The following is a 24,593-nucleotide window of genomic DNA, read 5'->3' as shown; positions in this document are numbered from 1 at the left end:
CCAGCCATTGGAGGGTGTGATGAGTGGTCGCTTTGTGACTTTGGGCAACTTTTTTAATGTCTCTGATCTTCAGTTTCCTCAGGAATGCATGTGGTGTAATTTGGAGGGCCAGGAGGAAATAAGGTGGTGATGAAAGCATTTGTGGCAGCACCTTGCTAGGGCCTTGCTAGGACAGGGTACTTGCTGGGTGTCCTTGTCAGTGTGTGCAGAGCCAGAGTGTCAGGAAGCTGTCTGGGGCGGTGAAGGGGACATGGGTGACTGGCTCTCAGTTGCAAGTGTAGCAGACAGGGTGGAGGCATGTCCCCCTGAGCAGTCCTGTTTGGTGTGGAGAACCCAGGGAGGACAGAGAGGCCTGTTTCAGGGCCCGGCTGACTTAGGATACAGTGAGATGCAGGGCTGCAGGTAGTTGGTACAAAGTGCAAAGTGGGTGGCCTGATGTTATGCTTATTAAATTAGCTTCTGGCTGGGAATGGTGGCTCACATCCGTAATTCCAGCCTTTTGAGAGGCTGTGGTGGGAGGAGGATCACTTGAGTCCAGGAGTCTGAGACTGGCCTGGGCAACATAGGGAAACCCCGTCTTGCCAGGCATGGTGGTATGGGCCTGTCATCCCAGCTACTTGGAATGCTGAGACAGGAGGATCCCTTGAGGTCAGGAGTTTGAGGCTGCAGTGAGCTGTGATTATGCCACTGCACTCTAGCTTGGGTGACAGTGTGAAACCTTGTCTCAGGAAAAAAAAAAGAGGTTGGGGGGGGCTTCCATGACCATGTGCTCACCATGCCCTGGTATCCTGCTAAGTGCTTGACATGGGCTTAACTCGTGCAGTCCCTAGAAGTGCCATGGGGTGGGCCCTACTGTCTGCCTGTCCACCTGGCAGGAGCAGAAACAGCTGCAGTATCTCCTAGGCATGGCTCCCAGATGCCCAGCTCCAGAGTCCCACAGCCTCCTGGGCAGCCATTTCCCACCTCCCCGAGTCCCCCTGGCATCCCGGGGCCCTGGACCCCAGGCCATCTTGACTGGCCCCATCTCCTATCTTCTCTAAGTGGGAGAATATGAGTGTGATGTGATCACCTCACTGAGCCTTGGTTTCCTCATCTGTAAAATGGAGCGTCAATAGAACCACCCCTGTTGTGGTTGTTAGCAGGATTTAATGAGATAGAGCATGTAAGGCTCTCCACACAGGGTCTGGCTTGCAGCAGGCAGTAATTACACCAGTCCTGGGTTGTCGCCGTCCTCACGCAGCCCCAGGGAACTTAGAGAGCCCTTGGCTGAGGCTCCGAGGCTCTTTGCTGCCCTCTGGTGGTGAGGCTCAGCGCGGTCTTGCGCGGAGGAGGCTGGAATGGTGATCCTCCAGTTCCCTGTGCTCCAACCTGCCCACTGGGATAAACCTGCTGCAGGGGTAGGAAAGCCTCAAGGCCTGGCTTCTTGGCTTCCCGACTGTAATGACAGCCCCACACATTCCACAGAAGTCATGGTGTTGACAGGTATTTGGGAAGTACCAGTTTTATTTCCCAACATATTTGTATTTTTTCAGGACATGGCAAACATTTTATTGTCATCCCAGGTTAATTAAATAGAAAAAAGGCAGCAGTCTAGAATGTTGATACATTTCAAATATATTTTATTACTTTCCATCTTAGAAAGAATATGAAACCTGCATGCAACGCTAATGGTTTCTGACATGTATGTAGCATATAACACAGCAGTACAATGCAGCGCATACCGGGGGGATGGGCAGAGTGTGCAGGGCTGTTCTTAAGGGTATATGTACAGAGGAAAGGGCACATGGTCATCTTAGCTTTAGAAAGAGGACTGCACTGTTTAACGTTGAAGAGTTACATGGGGAGTCACAAATATATTGCTTTATACTGCATGTTCCATTGCGGCGAGGGAAAGAAACATGCTTTGAAGGTTTTCCCTTGTCAACAGAAAGTGTGTCTGTAGCTGTGTACTGCGCATGTATTCATATATTTTTAAGTTTTCTCCTAAGGTTTTTGCTGACAGTGTTGGGAAACTCACTTGCTTCCGAAGCATTAAAGATTGAACCTGTGAACCTTTCAGAAACCCTCAAGTTGGGAAAGACCCCACACCTTCTTTAAGAATTATTTACCTTACCATCACAGGCTCTTGGAAATGTTTCCTAGAGTGTGTAAAAATTAACCAGTGGGGAATGAAGCACATTTTTTTTCTGGCAACCAAACTTGAGCTCCTCAAAGAACAGATGCAGAGAGACCTGCTCCTGCTTGCCCGGCCACAGGGGCCACTGCAGAGTCACACTGAGGCTGTGACTGGCCATGAGCCCAGGAGAGCCCGTGGCAGCTGTGCCGAGGCTCCAGGACCTCTGAGCGGAAGCTTCCCAAGCTAGGAATGGAGCAACACAGCAATGAATTGTGTCCACCAAGCTCACTGTTCCTCCCAGGCGCTTATAAAGCTCAGATGTATAGTGACGTATGGACAAATACAGAAAAAGCATCTTTTAAAAAGGAAAGGCATGAATTTTCCCCTTTTCGATAAAAAGCAGCCTGTGATGAAGTCTGGAGCACAAGAGATGGGTCTCACATCTGGAAGCCTTTCGCACGCAGCTATAAAATGTAAAAACTGACCCTTGGTAAAAAGTGCTTCATAACAATATATAATTTGTGTCTTATGCCTGTGAGAAAGAAAGGCTTTTTTTTTTTTTTTTTTTTTTTTTTTTTTTTTTTATTTATCTGCAAAGTCCTTTGCACAAGTCTCCCAACTGGTCTGGAGTTTTTCTATCAGAGGTTTTTCACCCTATTCTTCGTAGACCCTGGGGAGAAAAAAACACACGTGTAAGTGGCTCAGGACATGAGGCAGGCAGTTCACAAGCTGCTGGCTAAGTGGCTTCATTCATGTCTGGTCTGCAGGGAGTGCCTTGTACCAGGACTGCCCGAACCTTTGGGGGATGTGGGAGGGATCCTTCTGAGGATGTGGCCCCAGGGACCATGAAAACGCACACCAGTGTGGCTCTGTCCTTTCTAACCATCTGCAATCTCACCTCTGCAATCTCATTCTGTCCTCAGAGTCCTATGGAGCAAACCCGCTTTCCATGTGAGGAAACTGAGGCACCTCAGGCCTAAGATTTGTCCAGTGGCCCTGGACTGTTAGTGGCAGGAATGCAGTCTTTCTCTAGCATGGTGGGCTCTCCCACACCTCCTTGTTCCTTTCCGTGTCTGTACTCAGCCTCTCTATTTAGGGAAAATAGCAAGGGTGGGAGGCATTCTCTTCTTTGACTTAGGCTTGTATATTTCTTTATATTTTGCACAAAGAATGCATGTCCACCAGAAGAATACTGGCTCTAGCAGCTCCTGTCTGGAGTCAGAAGAGGTGGTCGGTGGGGCTGGGGCCATGGCGTGGGAGGCCTGTGCCCCTCAGTCCCCGCTCCTGGCTGCATTGCCTCGTCTCTGCTGGTTCCCAAGCCCACCTTCCCCTCACCTCTCAAGCTGTTTCCAGTTAGATATTTTGCTTTCTTCTAGTTCTGCCTCATGGAGGCCTTGGGGCCATACTTTACACTCAGCTTATCACTTCTCTGTCTCGTTCTTGAATTCTGAAGACCATCAAATTATGCGTTGAAATCAAACGCCTGACTCGGCTGCTTCCTGTGGTGGCCGGAGCTCTGGTCTCTGAAGTGCTCAGAGCTCCCCTGTGTGGCACTGTGGGCCTGAGCCCACCGGATACCCTTCTCCTTCCTCCACCCTAGGTTCGGTATTTTTTCTCTCTCTCTCTGCGAAGAGAGCTCCAAACACTTCCTTTGTCACTGTTCTACATTCATTAAGATATTTTCGACTTTTTTCAGGGGAGGGTTGGGAGGGCAGGGACACCTCTTTCACTCCAAGAAAGAGGGGCAAACTTTTGTAACAAAGTGAGAGAAGGCCTGGTAGCTGAGAGGCTCTCATTGTTTTTATTATTGGAATTTTGGGGGATAAAAAAGCAGGGCCGTGTTTCGACCTGTGGGTGCCGCCTTTTCCAGGCTACAGCTCAGGTGGAGGGGAAGAACAAGGTGAGCTAAAGGTTTGAGCGTCCCCTGGCAGTCAGACCAAGATGTCCTCAGCCTCTCCCGTAACCTGCTCATGGGGTTAGCCTTGTGCCTGTTTTGATGACACAGGGCCTGGAAGGTGAGAGAGAGTAGACTGGGCAGTTCTGGCTTTTGCCACATGAGCCGCCTGGTTTGACCAGAAAGAGGGCTTCATTCCCGTCAGATTTACAGAAAATAATTTCTCACTCTCATCACTTTCTATTTCAAGCAACTGCAGATGAAGCTGTTTTGGAGGCAGCAAAAAAGGCTCAGGTACAGGGGTTGAGCCCGAGTGTCAGCTGTGGGAGAGCTGGTCACAGGGCTGAGCTTGGGGTAGCACGGCAGGGCCGGGTGACGGGAAGGCAATGCAGGCACCCACTGTGGCTGCACCTTCCACTCTGTGAGGGCGGCTCATGGGGTAGCTCCAGGAGGCCTGGTTTGCTGTCCTGGCTGTGCCCTGTGCTCCCAGGCAAGTCACCTCTCTCTCCCATTTAGCCTTGATTTCCCCCTCTGCAGCAGGGGGTGCTGGCACTAGCTCCTGGAGAAGATAACTGCATGCATGCATTCGTGTGTGTGTGTGTGTGCGTGTGCGCGTGCGGTTCCTGATCATGTTATGCAGGCAAAGGTGTAAATAGACTTTCAGTATTTGAGGAGTGAGGCAGGACAGGCTACCTTCGCATGGTACCAGGGAGGTAGGAACTGGGTTCCCCTTCCGAGGCCAGATACCAGGAGATCAGAGCTGGGAAGCCACCTTCTGGCTCTGGGGAAACACTGCCCAGTAAGCACAGGGCTGATTCAGGGCACTGGCGGTCTTAGCACTGCTGCCCTCCTTGGGGGGCTCTGATGGCTCTGATGTTGAAGAGCCAAACCCATGGTGCCTTCCAGCACCTGCAAAGAAGGAGTTTATCAGGTTTCTGGGCAGCAGTGGGCGTGCGGCACCTTGGAGAAGAGAACATGTTTTTGGCAAGGATCCTCCTCAGCACCTCGTGGTTTTATAGCTAATATCCACAGTCACCTAAGTGGTCACATCTCACCCCTCTGAAGTGCTCAGATGCAGCCATGCCAGTGCTCTCCTTGCTATTTAACAGCTTACATAATTTAAATAAAAAGAGGAATTAAGGGCCGGGCGCGGTGGCTCAAGCCTGTAATCCCAGCACTTTGGGAGGCCGAGGCGGGTGGATCATGAGGTCAAGAGATCGAGACCATCCTGGTCAACATAGTGAAACCCCGTCTCTACTAAAAATACAAAAAATTAGCTGGGCATGGTGGCACGTGCCTGTAATCCCAGCTACTCAGGAGGCTGAGGCAGGAGAATTGCTTGAACCCAGGAGGCGGAGGTTGCGGTGAGCCGAGATCGCGCCATTGCACTCCAGCCTGGGTAACAAGAGCGAAACTCCGTCTCGGGAAAAAAAAAAAAAAAAAAAAAAAAAAGAGGAATTAAGATTATAATGCAATGTGAGAGTGAGACAGACTTTAGTTTATAAAACGACAAACCTGGCATCTTCACAAATGTACAAGAGATGCATAGCTAGCTTTGTTAAGTGGTGAGCTCCTCGTCCCTGGGGATATGTAAGCAGTATCTGAGAATCTGCTTGCTGTGGATGTTGTGGTGGGTGTTCACATGTTAGATGGGGCTAGATGACCTGGTTTGGGGGAGGTCCCTTCCCATCCTGAGAACCACAGCTGGGTCTGGGGGGAGGGCCTTCCCATCCTGAGAGCCACAGCTGGGTCTAGGGGGGCCCCTTCCCGTCCTGAGAGCCACAGCTGGGTCTGGGGGGCCCCTTTCCGTCCTGAGAACCACAGCTGGGTCTGGGGGAAGGAAGGTGAGTGGAGGCGGCGCGTACCTGCGCTTCTCGTTCCAGGCGTTGTACCACTTGATGAAGCGCTTAGTGCTCTGCAGCTTGGGGTGCAGGCAGTGCTCCTGACCTCGGTACCTGGACACGCTCTTGGTGGTGATGCTGAAATGGAGCAGGATGAGGTGGAGGGTTGAGGAGCCTGAATAACATGTTGCCCCTCATGTGGCCTGTGGGTGGCCCTGGGCAGAGTCTGGTCCCTTAGAGACTGTGGTTTCCTCCCTCCTCTCAAGGGAGCCTACTTATGTGCTCACTCCCTGGCTGGCTCTTTGGAAGGTTCTGGGTGTCCCTTATTCTCCGACTCCATATTCGGGCCTAACCCTATATGGAGTGAGCATCCCTCACTTTTCCCCTCGAAGCCCTGAGAGTCTGGGATGGTCTATCTCCCACCCCCAACCTCATACAGTGTCTTGTCTCCAGGGTTCAGGCCTCTTTTGGGGAACAAAGGTCAGAGGACTCTTCCAGCCCCTCTGAGCCTGGGATCAGGAGGTGGAGAAAGCTAATGCCTGCAAGGTGCAAGTGCCAAGACCTCTGTCCTTGGATTTGAGGAGCTCATGGTAGGGCTGAGACATGCCCTGCAGACACTCGGCTTTCTGTTTCCTCAACCCCAGTTCCCTGACCCACTGCAGATTGCCCCGGGGCTGGACATCTCCTGATCCTGAGGCAAAGTTTTGTTGGCCTTGTGTGAGGTCCCAGGTGTCTCATCCCTGAGCAGAAGAGCAAGACCTCTTTTCTGCACAGCCTGAAGATCTCAGGTCTCTATCAGCCAATGCCCCGACACCCAGCAGAAGCCTAGCCATGTGGTAGAGGAGCAGGTGTTGTGCAGGCTGTAGGAGCCTGGGACTGAATCTCAAGTTTGGCTGTGGGACCTTGGGAAACCTTTCTGAATCCAGTTTGGCCATCTGTAAAATGGGTACAATAATAGGACTGTCTTAGGGGGTTACTGGGATGGTTAAAAGATAGAATCTTTACAAAGTGCCCAGGACCTGGTGGATGCACAGTTAATAGTTACTGTAATTAGGCATCGTCATGGAAGAGGAAGTGGCCGAGGGGAAGGAGTAGCCTTGGTGTGTGGGCTTCAGCCTGGCGGGTGGGCAAGCCTGTGCTTCAGAACTTCTGAGCCCCTCTCATCCAGAGCTGGGCTCCAGGGCTGACAGGAGGTAGGGGGAATGAGGACCACCTAGGGTATTTGGAAAAGTGCAAGGTGAGATGTTAGGATGCCACTTCTTGAGGGGTCACAGCCAAGCAAGCTATGGTGGTAGACTGTGGTGCTGGGATGGGCTTGGAGGGCAAAGAGGGGAGACTGGAAGTGAGAGTTGACAGAGTGAGAAGAGAGGGACAGAGGTCAGCTAGTTCCCCACTGTTACCAAATGGAAAGTGTCAGGGCTTATGGGCTAAGTTCTAGAGGGGGGCAGGATTGCCATGATGTCAGCCTCCCAAATGATGGAGAAAGAAAATCGGATCTTGCCACCAGAATGTGGCATAATGTTCCTGGGCAACCTGTTCTCTTCCCTTCTCCGTGATCTGGGTTTCTGGAGTCCCCACTAGGGCCTAAGCTCCCAGGCTGGGTCTTCCTGCTGATGCCAGGTGATGGTTCCTGCCTTAACTGGACCCCTCTGTGACCCAGGTCATCCTGTAGCCTTGAGCACAGGCCAGGCTTCAGAGTGAACTCTGGCTGTCTCTCTCCCCCACTGTACCCAGTCACCCTGCAGGAATTTAGCAAATGCTTTTCTCTTTCTGCCTACAAGGCTGCATTTGCATTCTGAAGGAAAGGACAGGCAACGCCTGATAAAAACCCTTTTCTCAGTGAGGTCAGCGTGCAGGCTGCCCATCCCAAATCCTGAAGGTCAGGGAGAACAGGAAAGGATGCTCAGCCCTCCCACTGTAGTGCTCAAATGCCACGTCATAATGCTGGGATTATGAAAATCGGTTGTGGAGGGCAGGCATGGGGATTTGTGAGTCCAGCAATTATCAGAAATTCTGAGTTCTGTGACCCTCTCTTACACAGTTCTCGGGGGGTGTAAGGGTTTTGGTGAGAGCTCCATGGACCTATGACACAAATTGCCCTTTCTAGAATCCAGACTATTCTGGATCCTTCTGGGTGCAAGGTCTCCCACTTGCAAAGTGGACCTCTCCCCGCTGCTCCTGCCCCAACCCCAGCCTTAGCAAAGATTTCTGGGTGACTCAGGGTGAGCTGGAAAACTTGCTTTTGTTCAGCCTTTGTGGCTGAAAACCTGCTTTGGCAAAAGTGCTGGCCCCTCATCTGATCTGGAGAGTTTTAGGATTGTGGATGGGGAGAGGAGCCCCCAGCCCTCAGGGATGGAGTGGGAGGCTCTGGGGTGGGGTGGAGGTTTGGTAGAGGGTAACGGGATTGTGTGCTGATCTCCTGATGCCCCTGCACATTTCCACAAGGCTCCAGAAGCCTTTCATGCACTTGCCTAGCTATAGTTTCTCTCTGTCTGTGGAAAAGTTTAGCCAGGAAAAGAGCAAGCATATTTACTGAGGGCTCTGTCTTTTCTGGTATCACTGCATCCTTTGCCCTGCTTTCTTCCCCTGCAAAGTCTCAGTTACCCACTTGGTATATGGAGCATATTTCAGCTCTTAGACGAGTGAGATTTAACTTGCAATTCCCCCTGTCATTAGCCCCCAACCTGGAAGCCTTGAGGAGCTTGGAGCTCCTTTTCCAGCTCATTTGGCACTTGGCCCCCACCCAAAAGGATTTTTGGGTGTTTTTTTTGAATTTGGTCTGCAAGACAAGGGGTGAGGACAAGGGAATTAATTTAGGTGCTTGTGAAGGAAGGCAGTGGAGTCAGCTCAGGCCCAGTGGCTTTCTGGATTCCCCTAACTTCAGCCTGACTGTGTAGCCCCCAGGCGGGGGATGTAGGGTGCTGGGTTGGGATGTGCCCTGCTTTCACAGACACTATGTGAAGGTCTTTGCACCCGCGGGGGCCAGCCGGTGGAAGGCACTTGCCCAGACTGAGAATAAAGTGCATCCTGTTTCTGGGGGAGGGGAAGAGGGGATGATGATGTGTGGCAAATATTTGGTGGCCGCTTTGCCAAGGGCTCCCTTCCTGGCCAAGAGCATATTGATGAGGAGGCAGGGTGCTGGCCTCAAGCGGTTAACTGGGAAGGCGGAGGAGCAGGAAACTCAGTGTTCTCTCACTCTGCCCCAGTTTTTCCAGCATTGCCCACATCCCCACCAAGCAGGGCTCCAGCCATGTGGCACATTAACCCCAGCAGAGTACTTTCTGCAGGACTGCTCAGTATCTGGGACCCACAAGGAGTACAGCCCATCAGGGAAGCCCGTGGAGCATTCTCAAAATGAAATCTCTAGGAGCCAAAAACTGGCCGTCCACTGGTCTCTGACTGGAACAAGGAGGTCAGAGTTTAAGATGTGCTTGCATTAATACTCTGTCCAGTGACAGAAGGCAGCACGCCTCACAGTTTAGGTGTGAGTATGTTTTGAGTGATTTCAATCTAGATTTTCTGAGTTGGCACAAGGGAGCTCTTTAACCCTCCATGGCCCTAGCAGAGTGGGTGGCCCATGGGACAAATAGCGAGACGACTCCTTTGAATCCTAGCAAGGGTGAACTTGGAAGTGCTGTTCCCAAGCGGGACCGTGACCCTCTTTCCCCACAGTCTTCCAGTGTCTCGCCAGCGTGCTAAGGACTCGCTGGGCAATTACAAAAGCTTTTCCAGGGCTTTGAAAAAGTCAGAGAGAAATGTTTGTTAGCCCAGGCTGTGCCCTGTCATCGGGGTGAGAGCAGTGCGTACCCCCTCAAGGTGAGGAGCAAGAACTCACATAACCATCTTCTCCTCGCAGTGTGGGTACTTTGGCTTCATTTCCAGCTTCTTCACGTCGCTGTAGCGGATCTTGGGTCCCTTCCGGGAGCACTTGCATTTGGACCCTGTGGGAGATCGCGGGGCGACTGCTTAGTTGCACGCGTGGGAGGGGGATCTCCTGCTTCTCAACCACTCATGGTGCCCACCCAGACCCCCTCCCCCTCGCCCTGGGATCCCAGGATGCCTAGAAGTTGGCGCTTGGGTTCCCCAGGACAGAAGGAAGCCGAGACGGCGACAAGGGGAGCTCCCCGCACTCACCATCCACGCGCGCGGTGTACAGCGCCAGGAGCAGCAGCAGCAGCGCGGCTGCCAGGAGCCTCATGCTGACCAGAGGGGCGCGGCGCGGGAGCAGGGACATGGGGATGGCGCTGGCCGGTCGGTGCGGCGACCTGGAGAAGCCACCCGGCTCTGCTCGGCTTTCTCTGCCCTCGGTGCGCCTCCTGGCTTGGCTGGCTCCGGCTGCGCCGTCAGTGGATGCCCGGGACTGTCTGTAGCCGTGCGCTGTGCGCTGCGCTCTGCGCTCGGCTCTGCGCTTTCTCCACAGCCTCCCTCCGCCCGCCCTGGCCTCTTTTAAATCCGCTCCAGCCCTCGCAACGAGCAAGCTCATTAATATGCAGCACCACTCCGTGACTCACTGAGATTTCTCAATGTGGTGAGGGGAGGAGACCTTCCCAGCCCGCCCGTCGCCCGCCCCGGGAAAGGACCGCAATCGCAGCGGCGCCCACCGGGGGCCACGCGCGCACACGCACACACACATCCACTACCCTCTCGCTCACACGACACGCCTCCTTCGCACATTTGCACACCCAGACCACAGCGCGCATACACTTCCAGTGTCCCGCTGTGCCTTTGGGGAGCGCAGACATTAGAGACGCTGCTGAAGGGCACTGCTTTTCTGAATCGCGTGCTTCCCTCTCTGGCCAGGCAGGCCAACTGTTCTGACCCGCCTGGAGACCCAGGCCCAGGGCCCAGATCCTCAAAGAAGACCTGAAAGGGTTTTGGAGCAGGTGCCAAGTGTGAGTGCCTGCAGGCCTGCCTCCCAGGGTCCTCTGCTGGGCCAGCAGCCCTGGCGGCCAGAGCACATGGGGCTTGTCATAGACTGTACAGCAGCAAAGTCGTTGACTGTGGTCACTGGAACTGACTCAAAGAGTATGTGTGTGTGGGCGGGGGCGGGGGCGGTTATTGGGGAGGGAGTTTTGGTTACTCCCAAAGGAAAGCTCCTTAATATGGGTCAGTGGCCTGGTGGCTTGTGAGTGTCTGGGTGGTGGGGAGAACCAGGAGGAGTCCTAACTCTCAGACTACTCTCCAAAGCCAGACAGAGAGGCGTAATAGGGAGCAATGGCAACCATCTGGATGAAGGCCTTCCCGTGTTCTAGACTTTGTGCTAGGATGCGAGGTGTAGTGGTGTGAGCCCAGCCCTGGTGGCAGAAACTCCCTCCTCACTCCTCACCAGCACAAGTGACTTCACCACCATCAGCTTTTGTTTCGTTTCGTCCTCTGTAAAGTGCAGATCATCACAGTGTTTCTGATAGGGTGGCTGTGAGAACTATGGAAATCATACATCTAATCGGTGCCCAGGAAGTGTGGCTTATTGGCACCATCATTTTATGTGTAATTTATCTATTATTTTGATTCTTACAAGTTGGTACTTTTCTTCCAAGCTGGTGCTTTCCATTTCTTTATTTGACAGGTGTGGAAACATGCTCTGAGAGAAGAAATAACTTTCCCAAGGTCACAGAGCCAGGGAGTAGGTGACTAGGCCAGAAGAGTCCTCAGTATATGTGGCTGCAGAACTGGGACTCCTGTCCCTGGGCCACTCTGTTGCTTTGAGACCTCTCTGCCCTTCACTTCTTGCTGCCTTGAGAGACCCAGAGAAGGAGGTGGATCATCTCAAGCTCTTGGAGTCCCTGGGCTTGGCTCTCAGGATGGAGTTCATCCAGCTCTGTGCTGTCAGCCTGGCAGCTCCCTGGAGGCAAAAATGCCCTGAGGGCTTCTGGATGATGGGGACAGTCAGCTGAGGGGTGCAGTGGGAAGACTCTGCATCATCTCTTCCCAGCTAAAGAGCTCCTGCTGCTTCAAGAAGAAGCCGAGCCATGAAAAGCAAGCAGCGCCTTTGCGTGCTGTTGTGCCTATACCTGAAGCAAAGCCAATAGCTGGACATTTGCATTTATGTATAAGATGAGTATGAGGAAGTGATTTTTGGCATTTATGTTAGTTTTGAAATAATTTTTCTTAATATAGAAACAGCACATTTTGCCCAGAAAAATCAGAAAACATGAGCATTTTCACCCAGAGATCTCTACCAAGATGCTAGGTGTGTTATCTTCCCAAACCATCCTCTCTTTGCTTTGTGTGCACATTCACACACGGGATCAGGCTGCATGGACTCTCTAATAACCTGCTTGCCGAACCTATTGGCATATTGTGAACATCGTTCCATGTGGCTAATCTTGCTACAATAATAGCTCTCTTAATGGTTTCATTTGAGGCTGGATAGTATTAATGACTAAGAGATTGGTGTCTGGAGTCAGCCTGCTGGAGTATGTATCCTAGGTACTAGCTGTGTGACTTTGGGCAAATACCCTAACTCTTTTTGGTGTTGGTTTCCTCATCTGTGAGATGGAGATGACAATAATACATACAGCATAGGCAGAATTAAATGAGATGGTGCATATAATGCTTTTGATGTGGTCCCTAGCACAGAGTAAGTGTTCGATATGTGCTGACTATTGTGATTAGTGTGATTTAGATGCAGAGTATTCCATTGTACAGATGTGCCAGAATTAATTTGACCTCTCCATGCTGGATATTTATTTGTATTGTTTTCAACCTTATCGTCTTACAACCAATGCTGTTTGACAATGATTCTTGTAGCTCCATTTTGTGGTAGCTTTTAATACACTGGATCAGGTCTCAGAGTTAGAATCACAGGGCCCTGGCAATGACCATTTTAAGACTTTTCATAGAAATTGCCAATTGCCTTCCAAAAAATACATTTTATGCTGCAAAGGAATTTCTTAAATACCAAGGATTCCTAGAACATGTAACGTATTTTTTTAAATTAACAATTTTATTTCTAACATGTTTGTTTCAAGAATGTGTTGACTGATTAACTGGAATCTAACAGCACCAGCAATCATGGGCACTGAGTTTTCACAGGAAAAACAGTAGTTGGCTCTAGAAATATGGACCAAAGTTCTCCAGCTTCCTAGGCTGGACCAGAGGTCAGACATCCCAGTGTTTCGTCCTCAGTTACACTCCTCAGTCTGTGTACGCGGATATCCGGTTTACAGAAGGCAGCCACTGTGCAAACAGAGCTGAGCCGTTGTTTGTATGAGTTCTTCTAGAACCATGCTACAGGAAAGGATGCAGCCCCTGCTGCCAGCAGGTCTGTGGGTGGTGCTGCCCCGCTGGGTCAGAGATGGGGCTTGGCCCCCGACACACCTTCAGGGCACAGACTCTCTGGTGAGCCCTCGCTGAGGGTCTCTGAGCAGGTGGGTATGGGTGAGGTCATTCTTTGCACAGTGACACTGCCTGCCTCAAGGAGGTCCCTAGGGTGCAGTGAAGGATATATGCCCTGCCTGCATGTGTGCATGCGTGTGTGTGCATGTGTGTGTGCAAATGCCAACACATCAATGATCATACTGGGTTCTACAGAAGAGGTAGACATGAAGTGTTGGGGCACAGAGGAGGAAGGAAGTGGAAACAGGACGCTACTCCTTGAGGGAGTGGAAATTTTGCTGAGATGCCCAGGGATTTGCTTATTTCTTCTCTTGACATTTATTGAGCACCCATGGTGTTCCAGGCTTTGTGCAAAGTGCTGGGGGTTTGAGATGAGTCAAGATAGCTGTGTGCCTGTCCCCAAGCAGCTCAGAAGTGGGGAAGGTAGACGTTAACTATACAACCACAGAAATCAGGGTGAAACTCCTGCAGAGGTCGGTGTCCTGGAGGGTGGATGGTGATGGGAGACTCATCAGGGGATCTGATGGGATAGGGAGGTGGGGATGGATTCTTGGAGGAAGGGACCACTGAGTTAGAGATGAACAATGGAAAGGAATTAACCAGTGACCACAGGAGGGAGGCCACTCCTACGCCTTCATGGTCCCTGCTGCTCACACAGTGATCTCCTGGAGGAATTCATTGTTCCTCACCTCATGCAGAGTCCAAGCCAGGTCCTCAGCAGTGAACACCCCATTGTGACCAGCACCTGCCATGCTCCCCAAAAGCTGTGCTCCGGCCACTCTGCCTTGTCTTGTCTTCAAACATCCAAGCCTGTTCCCACCTCAGGGTCTTTGTGCTCACTGGCCCCTCTACCTGCGGTGCTCCTCCCTGAGGGCTGACAGGCACTCCTCTTCTCTTCACTGAGCCTCGGCTCCAATATTCACTGTCCAGATCCAATCACACGAGCATACCCCCAACAACAGTCCCTCGCTGTGTTGCTACTGGTTTTACTGCATTCATTGTATGTGCAGTGACTTCAGATCGTTCATTTTCATGTTTATTTGGGGGTGTATTGTGGATGATCTGTCTGTGTCTGTGGGTCTCTGTCTTGCTCTACCTCAGTGTCTACAGCAGTGGTTGGCACATAGCAGGGGCTCACTCTGTATCTGTGGAGTAAATAAAAACATGTTTCAGGCAAAAGCCCAGTGTGTCAGAGTAGTGCTGAATCCAGGCTAGACGGACTAATAGGTTGCATGTGAGAAAGTGTGTGTGTGGGTATGTTTGTGTATGGGTGTGCTTGTGTGTGTGCATGTTTGTGTGTATGCAGGGGATATGTAGGGGTGGCCATGGGGAGTCCATATTCCCAGGGAGGCCAGTTCCTCCTCAGGGCAGTTGTTGTAGAGATGAAGTGTCTGGGAGGAGGAGGCGATGATAGCAGGAGCGTGGCTTTCCAGGAAATCCCGCAGGTGTCTGGTGGGCCCTATCTCCTTGGTCTGCTGAGAAGGGGGTCTTGACTAGTCAAGGCTGGTTTCCTGCCCTGGGAGCTGGGGGCCAGGCCAATTCCTACCCCCATTCTTTTAGTTCTTTTCATAACTGATCTTCTTTTCAGAAGAGGAGTCCTTTTTATTTCCCTGGCAGGACAGGAATCCTGGAATTCAGCACTGGTTAGGGGCTGAGTATACTGGTTCACTGGCTTTCATTGTACGTATGAGGAAACTGAGGACCAGCAATGGGGTTGATAGCACACAAGGTCACCTTGTGCATTAATGTTAGCCAGGGCTTCTGTCTCTGTGTCCTGTACCTAGCTACTTAGGCCACAGCAAGGTCCTGGGCTCCAGTAACCTGTCTGGTCCCATCACCACTCATGACATGGTGGGTCACCCCAAAACACCTGCTTCCGTGGTATTGCGTGGCTGCTGACTGAGTCTAAGCTTGGTGGGTGCCTCTCCCTCTCCAGCTCCTCTCTCTGCCTGTCACCTGCAGCCTGTGGAGTCTGGGGAGCCAGCTGCCTCCTCTGTGGCTCTCCTTTAGCTATAGCCCTGAATGCTGACCCCTTCCCTGACCATGCCCTGGGATGAAGGAGATTGAAAGGCCAAGGTTCCCAAGAACGATCTCTGGTTTTGTTCTTTACACTAGGAATATTTAGGGATTCTGAGTAACTTAAGCCCAGAGGAAATGATGCAGGGGGCAACCAGGCAGTATTGGATTAGGCTCAAAGCAGCCCCAAGGCAGTGGGGGCGGAAGCTCTGTTGCTCAGAGGGGTTACAGGGGGCACTGCAAGATTCCCCCAAATGTGGGAGAAAATTCTTGCAGCAAATATGACAAACCAACAAGTAGCATTCATTCCACCTTCTGTTCACCCCACAACACTCCCTTACAGACAAGCATCTTTACTATATTAAGAACACATGCAAAGATATTTCTAAAGAGGGCCCTAACATATAAATGAGCAAAGGACATCAAAGGACAATTCAGGAGAAAAAGAAAGGCAATTAATCAATTCATCAAAGAACATGCGCCCTCATTAGCAATCAAGGAAAAGCACAGCAGTGCTGCAATATCATGGCATCTTGGTTTTGGTCCTACTCAGTGAGGAAATGTTATTTTAAATAGCAACATCCAAAGCTGATAATGTTAAAGTGAGGAAGCATTACTTAAGCATCACTGGTGGGACTATCAATCTGTCAATTGGTACAAAATTTGGGGAAATCGTATTTATAGTATGGTATCCAGGGTGTTTGAAGTAAACCATTTCATCTTATTAACCACTTCAGAAATCTGCTTAAAATTCTCATAATGGGCCGGGCGCGGTGGCTCAAGCCTGTAATCCCAGCACTTTGGGAGGCTGAGGCGGGTGGATCACGAGGTCGAGAGATCGAGACCATCCTGGTCAACCTGGTGAAACCCCGTCTCTACTAAAAATACAAAAAATTAGCTGGGCATGGTGGCACGTGCCTGTAATCCCAGCTACTCAGGAGGCTGAGGCAGGAGAATTACCTGAACCCAGGAGGCGGAGGTTGCGGTGAGCCGAGATCGCGCCATTGCACTCCAGCCTGGGTAACAAGAGCGAAACTCTGTCTCAAAAAAAAAAAAAAAAAAAAAAAAATTCTCATAATGGAGAAACATCACACGCAAAGCTAGTCCTTGTTAAAAATAAAGATTCAACCTAAATGCCCAACAATGGGGGATTGAGTAAATAGTGAAAGCTCTGTATTTGTGGAGTAAATGCTTATGCAGTAAGAAGAAAAAACACAAGGTTGTGTAAACACTGTGATTACAAGTATGCAAAATGGTAACCTCTGTATAAAGGATGGCAAGAAAGTGATACAAACATCATTCTCTTAGAGTGGTGAAATGTTGGGCGTTGTTGAAAAGCTTCTCTCCTTGCTTTCCAGTTTTTAGAATGTTCTTGTTATAACAGCAGCTCAGGAACAGTTGATTCAGTGAGGGCTTGGGCAGCCTCAAACCTCACTGAGCAGACCTTGGTGATGGGCGGTGGGCACCTGTGCTGTGCAGCTGGCACTGCAGAGAGACAAGTAGAGTCCCTGGTGGCTTGGGTGAGTCCTTGGTAGCTTGGGTGAGCCCTATGGTGAGAGTCCAGGCCTATCTTTAGAGCTGTCCCCCTCTCCTTGGCATAGGAGGATGAGCAGCTCACCCAGCTGGCTTCACCTGTCCTCATTCTGCCCTGCCCTGCCTCTTGCCTCTCTCACCAGCCCTGTTCCATGTTTGCAGCAGAGTCCTAAGCCTCTGTACAGGCACTGCGAAGTTGTTTCCTTGGCTAGGCTGGTTACTTCTGTTTCCCTTCCCAAATCTGCAAAGATGTCATTTTACAGGGAAGCCCTCCTTGACTGCACACATCTACCTGAATCCCCTCCCGGCCCCAGGGTAGGAGAGACACCTGCTGTCTGCATGGCCCCTAGACCCCTTTCTCTCCAGTGCCACTCTTCACACTTGCAAAGGCTCCTTCGAGGTCTTCCTTCAGCTCCATGATCCCCTGAGGTTGCTCTGTGTTTTTGTTATTAATTCTGGTTCCCCAGCATGAGCACAGGGCCAGGCACATGGTAGGTGCTCAATGAAGAAATGATTGAATGCAGGATGAATGAATTAATGTGGACCACAGTTTATCACAGTCCAGTGCGTTACAGAGTTAGACTTCCTGGTTTAGAATCCTAGTCTACCTAGTGCTTCTGTTTCCTCATCTGTAAAAAGAAGATAATAATAATAATGATAAATAATAAGGCTGTGATAAAGATTAAATGAGCTGATATAGAACAAACATGATGGGCAGTGTGTTGTCACATACCAGGTATTCCATAGATGTTCATTCTTGTTTTATGATGATTAAATCTCCTAAACTCACCCCCTCATCTGTGGGTTGGCATGGCTAACTTCTTTTGGTTTATATATTTATTAAATGCTTATAGAATGCTTACTGTGTCTCAAGGACTAAGTGGAATACAAATATGAATTTATTTAATTTTCATAACCACCACATGAAGTAGGTTATCCCCATTTTACAGATGAGGAAACTGTGGCAGAAAGAAGGTTAAGTTGCCCAAAATAACTAGCAAGTGGCAGAGCTGAGATTCGAACCCAAGCAGGCTGACTCTGGAGTCCTGCTCTGCACGGCCATACACTACCTCCCAGGAGGAGGGTAGGAGGTGCTCCCCACCTTTTCCCCAGGTGTCACCACCGCCTTCCTGTCTGCATGCTGCTGCCACCTGGTCCTCCGTTCTTCTCTCTGGAGGACGTCCCAGAGTTCCCAACCAGCTAGGATTGTCAAATTTAACAACAACAACAACAACAACAACAACAACAACAACAACAACAAAATATATAAAATTCCCATACAATATTTGGGGCATACTTATACTAAAAATTATTCCTTGTTTATCTGAAATTCAAATTTAACTGGTGGCCCGTATTTTAACTGGCAACCCTACATCCAGTACGAGAGGGTGGTAAAGTGGTGGTCCAAGGAGTTTTCTGCAGTGATCTCAGACACACAGACATGGAGCCCTCAGGGTCTACCATGGGCAGATAAAGGCTAGGCACACTGCTAAACTCTCCTAGGGCACAGTGGGCACTCATGCTCTGATAGGGAAGCAGGGATTGGGAGAATGGTTCAAGCAGAGGCAACAGCTTAAACAACTGCTCTGGGTTGGGGAAGGTCAAGGGAACTCTAGGATGTTAATGGAGCCCTGTGTGTTTACGGAAGGGATCTGGGCAGGGGAGGGAAAGGGGATAGGGCTGAATATGTAGATCAGCCCCAAATTGTGCAGGGCCCTGGGCAGCTGAGGAATTTGGGCTTCATCACCTGGATTATTAGGAGCCATTGGAGAATTTCAAGCAGGGTTGTGTGATTCACTTTTGCCTTATGAGAAGATCTGTCTGGCTGTTGGATGAAGGAAGGATGGCAGAGAGGGATTTAGGAGGCAAGAGAAACCTTGGTTCAGGGAAGTTCTTGCCAAAAGTCAGGGATTTTTTTTTTTTTTTTTTTTTTTTTTTTTTTTGAGACAGGGTCTTGCTTTGTCACTCAAGTTGGAGTACAGTGGTATGATCTCACCTCATTGCAACCTCCGCCTCCCAGGCTCAAGTGATCCTCCCACCTCAGCCTCCCAAGCAGCTGGGACTACAGGCGCACCACGACCCTTGGCTAGTTTTTAAATTTTATTGTAGAGATGGGGGTCTCACTATCTTGCCTTGTTGGGTCTTGAATTTCTGAGCTCAAGCAATCTGCCCATCTAAGACTCCCAAAGTGCTGGGATTACAGGTGTGAGCCACCATGCCTGCTCTTTCATAAAAGTTTGTCTCCTTATTTCTGAGAGTCTTTGCCTTCTGAGAAAATGTAATGCAGAGATGGAAAAGAAAAAGTGTTCTCAGTCTTGTTTGCTGTCAAGAGGAAGTGTTTGTGATATTGGTGTTTTGATTTTTACCAATTCTTCTGTCAGCGTGGTCTCTAGCACAGCAGAAGGAAGAAAGTAATTGGGTCTGGGGTGAGAAGGTTGTGATAAATTTGCTTTTAATCAGTCTCTGGCAGCTGATGAAGGAGAACAGGGTCCAAGGTGTTGCTCAGAGGATTTACCTGCCAGGTAAACACTAGCCTTCATGAGTCTTCTATGAAGAAAACTTTTCAAGCAACCATCTGAGATATCTTGCAATTTGCTTTCTTAGCAACTAGTTATTACCTCTGAACATGACCAGGTTCTTAATGGTGAGCGATTTAAGGCCATAAAAGAATTGTCATAAACAGCTCCCCGGAGCCAAGAGCGAGGCCTAGATTTTAAGCACATAATGGAATCATATCAAAAGCAGGGAGGGGCGGCAGGAACCATAAATCCTGGAAGTGCAAAATCTGTCCATTGTGAAACTTGTGCTGAAGGGAAACCAGATGTGGCTGCTGGAGAGAGAGAGGGCAGGAGGGAAAGTGTGGTGTGGGGACGCTGAGAACAGGTCTCTGTGTAAAGCTAGATGTCCCGCATTCTAGAGGCTCAGAGCCATGGAAAGCAGGGTGGGTTTGCTCCTGGTCCTGTGGCTGGTGGTCCAGTATCCAAGGACGAAGGCAGAGGCCAGAGAGTTAAGGTTCTTGTAGCTGCTGTTTCAGCTGGACTAACAGAAGTATTGTACAAGTTTTTCCTGAATTTTTGTCTTTGAAGACACAACCTGTGGGGCAGTTCTTTATACATGTATTTGAGCTATCATAAAGAGACTAAATTTGTTTATCCTGTAGGGGAAAAAGCCACTAACACATGGTGACATCCATTTGGATTGGGATGAAAAACATGATTATCCAAGTTGCCATCCTTGGCCTGAAATGAGGCCTTTATTTGATTCTGGGAAGCACAATCCTCTGTAAACACCAAGTCAAGCGCTCGCTGAGTGCCTGCTCTGTGCCGGGGCTGCAGGGCTGCAGGGGCTGCGGGCCAGCGGCTCGGCAGGATGTCTGCAGGCCAGAGGGGCCCTGCCAGCAAGCTGAGAGAATGCTTCAAATCAGTTACTGATGCGAGGATTCCAGATGGGCCATAAGGCGGTCCCATCCAGGTCGGGGATCGGGAGCGCTTTCATGAAGCAGGTAGCAGAAACAGACCTTGATGGCTGAGGAAGATTGCTCAGGTAGAGAGGGATGAGTGAAGGTGACCGGCAGGGACAGAGCAGCTGGGGTCAGCCTGAGGTCAGAATGCATGTGATGAGTCAGGGACTGGCTGGGCTGATGGGAGATAGAGTATACCCAGGGAGTATGGGCAGCAAGGAGGTATTGCGGACAGCCTTGAATGCTGCCTCAGGAACTCATCATTAATTTAACTGGAAAATTGGATTTGGTGCCTAGGTCTGTTTGAAGCCATTTCAACTCACATTTCTCAAACAAACAAACAAAGAAGGGACACATAGGACCTTCCATCCTTCCCAGAACCAGTCCAGGCTGTGCCCGTGCACAGGAACTTTCAAACAATGACAGTCATACTGCATAATTCTGTATACACATTTTTCTTTGGTGCTCACTATTTCATAAACACTCCCAACTCTATATAATCCCCACTTTAAATGCTTAGGGAGGTTTAAAAGGTCCTGGGGTGGCCAGGTGCAGTGGCTCATGCCTGTAATCCTAGCATTTTGGGAGGCCGAGGTGGGCGAATCAGGAGGTCAAGAGATGGAGACCATCCTGGCCAACATGGTAAAACCCCATCTCTACTAAAAATACAAAAATTAGCCGGGCCTGGTGGCGTGCCCCTGTAGTCCCAGCTACTCAGGAGGCTGAGGCAGGAGAATTGCTTGAACTTGGGAGGTGGAGGTTGCAGTGAGCCGAGATTGCGCCACTGCACTCCAGCCTGGGCGACAGAGTGAGACTTCTTCTCAGCAACAACATCAACAATAATAACAACAACAACAATAATAACAACAGCAACAAAAAGTCCTGGGGTGAAATACAGACTTTGTGAACAACTTCCAGCTTAGTGATTTTAAGTTTGGAATTCTCAAAGAGTTTCTCTAGTTTATACTCGCAGGGGCTTGGGAAGCCCTTAGGCCTTGCTCCCCCATTTCCCTCAACCACATGCTACTGTAGTGCACCGAAAAGGAAACTGTGTCATGGTTGTCACCATCTGCCCGGTCCCTGAGAGGTGACTGGACTAACACCAGGCACTGGGTTCAGTCCCGTAGGGGCTCCAGGTTAATTTTCCAAGTCAGTATGCTGAAAGGCCAAGGCCCTGGAATATAAGCTTATCAAAGTTAGTTTCTAGTAACTACTGGTAACATTTATTGTTCTCTGCGTCTTGCTGAGTGTGCCCGTTTTCAGTGTATTTGGTGGTTGACATGTTCTCGCATGCTTTGAATTTGGGATGTTCCGTGTGGTGTTGCAAAAAGGGAAGATTTTAAAGATGCATTTTATTTATTTATTTATTTAAATTTATTTATTTATTTATTTAATTTTGAGATGGAATCTTACTCTGTCACCCAGGCTGGAGTGCAATGGCACGATCTTGGCTCACTGCAACCTCTGCCTCCTTGGTTCAAGCAATTCTCGTGCCTCAGCCTCCTGAGTAGCTGGGACTACGGGTGCCCGCCACCACATCTGGGTAATTTTTTGTAGTTTTAGTAGAGACAGGGTTTCACCAAGTTGCCCAGGCTGATCTTGAACTCCTGACTTCAGGTGATCCACCTGCCTTGGCCTCTCAAAGTGCTGAGATTATAGGCATGAGCCACCACACATGGCTTAAAGATCCGTTTTAAATCTAGTCTGTTGGCTCTTCTTATGAGGTTAATTCTCAGATTTGTTTTTTTCTCTTTGTTTAAGATGCAGAGAAAAACACCACATTTCTGGTAGTGCCTGGGAATAGGGATTTGGGATGTTCTTGCTCAGGGCTCCCTATACCTATCCCATATCCATGGCAAGATAAAGCCCTTTTAAGGATAGGGTTTTCCTTGTGCATATAGGGCCTCTAACATGGGAAGTCCATGTGAACTGACTCCCAGGGAATTGCACCTCCCTCCTCTCCTTCTCCCCGTCAATGTGCAGAGGAACACCCTCTGATCCAAGGCTGCCTGGGTTGCAGTGGAGAGGAGTGAAGAGCTGGAAGAGGCCCTTTCCCACACCATCTCTGATCATGGGCCCTGGGCTGTGGCCAGCCTGCAGGGCCTGGGAACTCTGCATGGCTCCTGAATGTCTTTGCTCTGTGTTTGGGCCTGTAAAACTGCCTGAAGCCCCCAAGAACGCCCCACACTCCTCTTGCAAAATCAACCTTTATTTGTCGTCGTTTTTTTTTTAATGAAGGCACCTGGTTTCCTTAAGCTCAGAGCTTCTCAGAGGGCTGGGGGCTGAGCTAGTAGAGGAGAACAGAGACTTGCTGGGGGACCGTAAAGCTTGAACGTTTCCAGGGCCGCTGCTGGCCCACCCCCACCCTGACATCTGGGCTGGGGTTTATGCTGCTCCCTGTCCTGCGAAGCGGGTGGGAGGCTTTGGAGAAAAGACAATGGGCTGGCTTTGTGAGACCCGAGATCCAGACGTGCCATGGTTCTCAGGCAGGGCAGCCTAAAGAGGGCATTGCTGCAGGCCTATGTGTGCTTTACAGATGCCATGTCTTCGAGTTCTCCACCCAGCCCAACTTTCAGCACATGCCCATTGGCGATGAGAATAAATGACTTTTCGGAAGTCACCCAGTTTGTGTGCAGGGCTGGCTGTGAACTCTCACCCCTCCCGACTCCAAGACCCCTGTGCCGCCACAGCATCATCCTGCCTCTCAGCCTCCAGGGTGTCTGGGTGACCAGGGATGCCTTTTCTCCAAAGCTTTCCTCTAACTGCAGGGTGCCTGTGACTCCACTATTAGGCAGCACTTCTCCAGGGTTCCCACACCCCCATGATGATGCAAGTGCAAAGCAATGGAAGGTCGCACAATGCCCCCACAGACATTCTCATGCCACTCTGGGGTGTAGGCATTCTGATCCCCATTTAAGATGTAAAGAAACTGAGGCCCAGAGCAGAGAAGGGACTTACTCAGGGCACAGGGGTGGGGAGCATTTGTTTAGTTGTTTGGCTGATGTTTAGAATACTACCTGGTGCGTCACTTAGGTGTTTGTGGGATGGTCCTTTTGTGCTATGGAGCATGACTCAGGACCTGGAGGAAGGAGCACGGGCCTACACCATCTGTCATAGCTGCCTCCTGGGCCCACCTCCAATTTCAGTGGCAGCTGTGTTGGACAGTTCTGATTCACCTCTCCCTGCCTCAACCCACCTGGAGTGTTCCATGTATCCTGCTTTCTTTGGCAGAGCTTGCTCCAGCTATGCAGCTCCCATTGCCTTTCCTCAAACACAGCCTGGAGATGTGGAAGGGGCTTTGGGTGGCCAGAGTGTACACCTCTGGGGCAGATCCCAGACAATGGAGAGTGGGAGCTGGTGAGTGACTGTTCTGGCCCTGCCTTTCAAGGAGTGGTTCTGGGAGGCAATTGCACGCTTTCGGAGACCCTGGAAAAATGGGGGCCCTGTTGCCTATATCGTGACCTTGAAACTCACCTTACCTTTTCTCCTTTTAGTCTCTGTCTCCCTGCTCCCTCTCTGCTGCTTCCTGGGATTTCTCCCAAATAGATCACTCAGGTTCTTTGAGGGGAGAACATAAGCAAGCAGCTTCTTGGCTCAGCCTGCCCCTAACTCCTCAGGGGCAGTGAGGAACTCCTGGGACCAGAGACCTGCAGTATGAAAGGCCTTTGAGAACCACCCAGCCTGCTTGTGTTCGAGTGGGAAACTGAGGCCAAGCTGGAGGACTGGCTGGCCGAAGGTCCCTTAGTGCCAAGGCAGGACTAGAGCTTGCCATCCTAGCTCTGAGGCAAGGATCCAGGGTGAGAACAGGCTCCAGGCCTGTCCGCTGGGTTTGGTGGAGTGGTGGCAGGAGGAGAAACATGAGCTGATGTGCAGCATACCTACTCACCGCTGAGCCCTTCACCCCTGTGGCCTCTTTAGGGAGGCGTGATGAAGCCTGGGCTGCCAGGAACAGGTGTCCGCTGCTTCAGGAGTGCCCTTCTGCTCCTAAACGTCTTGACTTTGTTCTGTCTCTGAAAGTTCGTTATGAGATGTTCATGCCTTTGGAACGTAGTGAGTGCTCATCGGACTAGTCCCAGCACTGTAGCTCTAGAATGCATGTGTAACAGGTGTCACTGGCAAATGCACACTATAGAGCAGGGCATGTTAAGAGCTCAGCTGGCAGTGCCTAAGGAAATAGGTCATGAAAGGGTAAGTCTCTTGGAAAAGGAAACTGGCAGGGTGTGACTTACTGGAAAAGGAAGAGGAAGGCAAGTTAGGAATGAGGGAGTGCGTGTGTGTGTGTGTGTGTGTGTGTGTGTGTGAGAGAGAGAGAGAGAGAGAGAGAGAGAAAGAGAGAGAGAGAGAGAGAGAGAGAGAGAAAGAGAGAGACAGTGAGAGAGCACCACATGTGTGTCC

At 50.4% G+C, this 24,593-nt stretch overlaps 1 protein-coding gene, 1 long non-coding RNA gene and 1 pseudogene across 2 annotated transcripts in view; 1 reads left to right on the top strand and 2 right to left on the bottom strand.

Moving 5' to 3' along the window:
* Window positions 1–24,593, top strand: part of LOC141580334 (uncharacterized) — a 171,985-nt gene that overhangs the window by 9,363 nt on the left and 138,029 nt on the right. The gene's annotated exons all lie outside the window — the stretch shown is intronic.
* LOC120365314 (uncharacterized) lies at window positions 1,603–2,764 on the bottom strand (annotated as a pseudogene).
* On the bottom strand, window positions 1,603–10,317 carry CXCL14 (C-X-C motif chemokine ligand 14). The gene is made up of 4 exons (XM_003920566.4): window positions 9,986–10,317; window positions 9,687–9,792; window positions 5,876–5,989; window positions 1,603–2,786 (listed from the first exon to the last, which is right to left on the bottom strand). Exons 1-4 carry the CDS (start codon window positions 10,083–10,085, stop codon window positions 2,771–2,773), a joined length of 336 nt encoding a protein of 111 aa, XP_003920615.2. The 5' UTR covers window positions 10,086–10,317; the 3' UTR covers window positions 1,603–2,770.

The sequence above is a fragment of the Saimiri boliviensis genome, chromosome 1 (genome assembly GCF_048565385.1).
Source record: "Saimiri boliviensis isolate mSaiBol1 chromosome 1, mSaiBol1.pri, whole genome shotgun sequence".
In the NCBI taxonomy this organism is placed as follows: domain Eukaryota; kingdom Metazoa; phylum Chordata; class Mammalia; order Primates; family Cebidae; genus Saimiri; species Saimiri boliviensis.
This window is presented reverse-complemented; position numbering and strand designations above follow the sequence as displayed.

Bases quoted from the DNA above. Each gene is read 5' to 3' on its own strand.
- CXCL14 (XM_003920566.4), bottom strand. From the start codon at position 10,085: ATGTCCCTGCTCCCGCGCCGCGCCCCTCTGGTCAGCATGAGGCTCCTG. The intron at 9,793-9,985 runs GTGAGTGCGGGG...GATCTCCCACAG, and splicing joins GTACACCGCGCGCGTGGATG to GGTCCAAATGCAAGTGCTCC. The intron at 5,990-9,686 runs GTGAGTTCTTGC...GCTCCATTTCAG, and splicing joins TGCGAGGAGAAGATGGTTAT to CATCACCACCAAGAGCGTGT.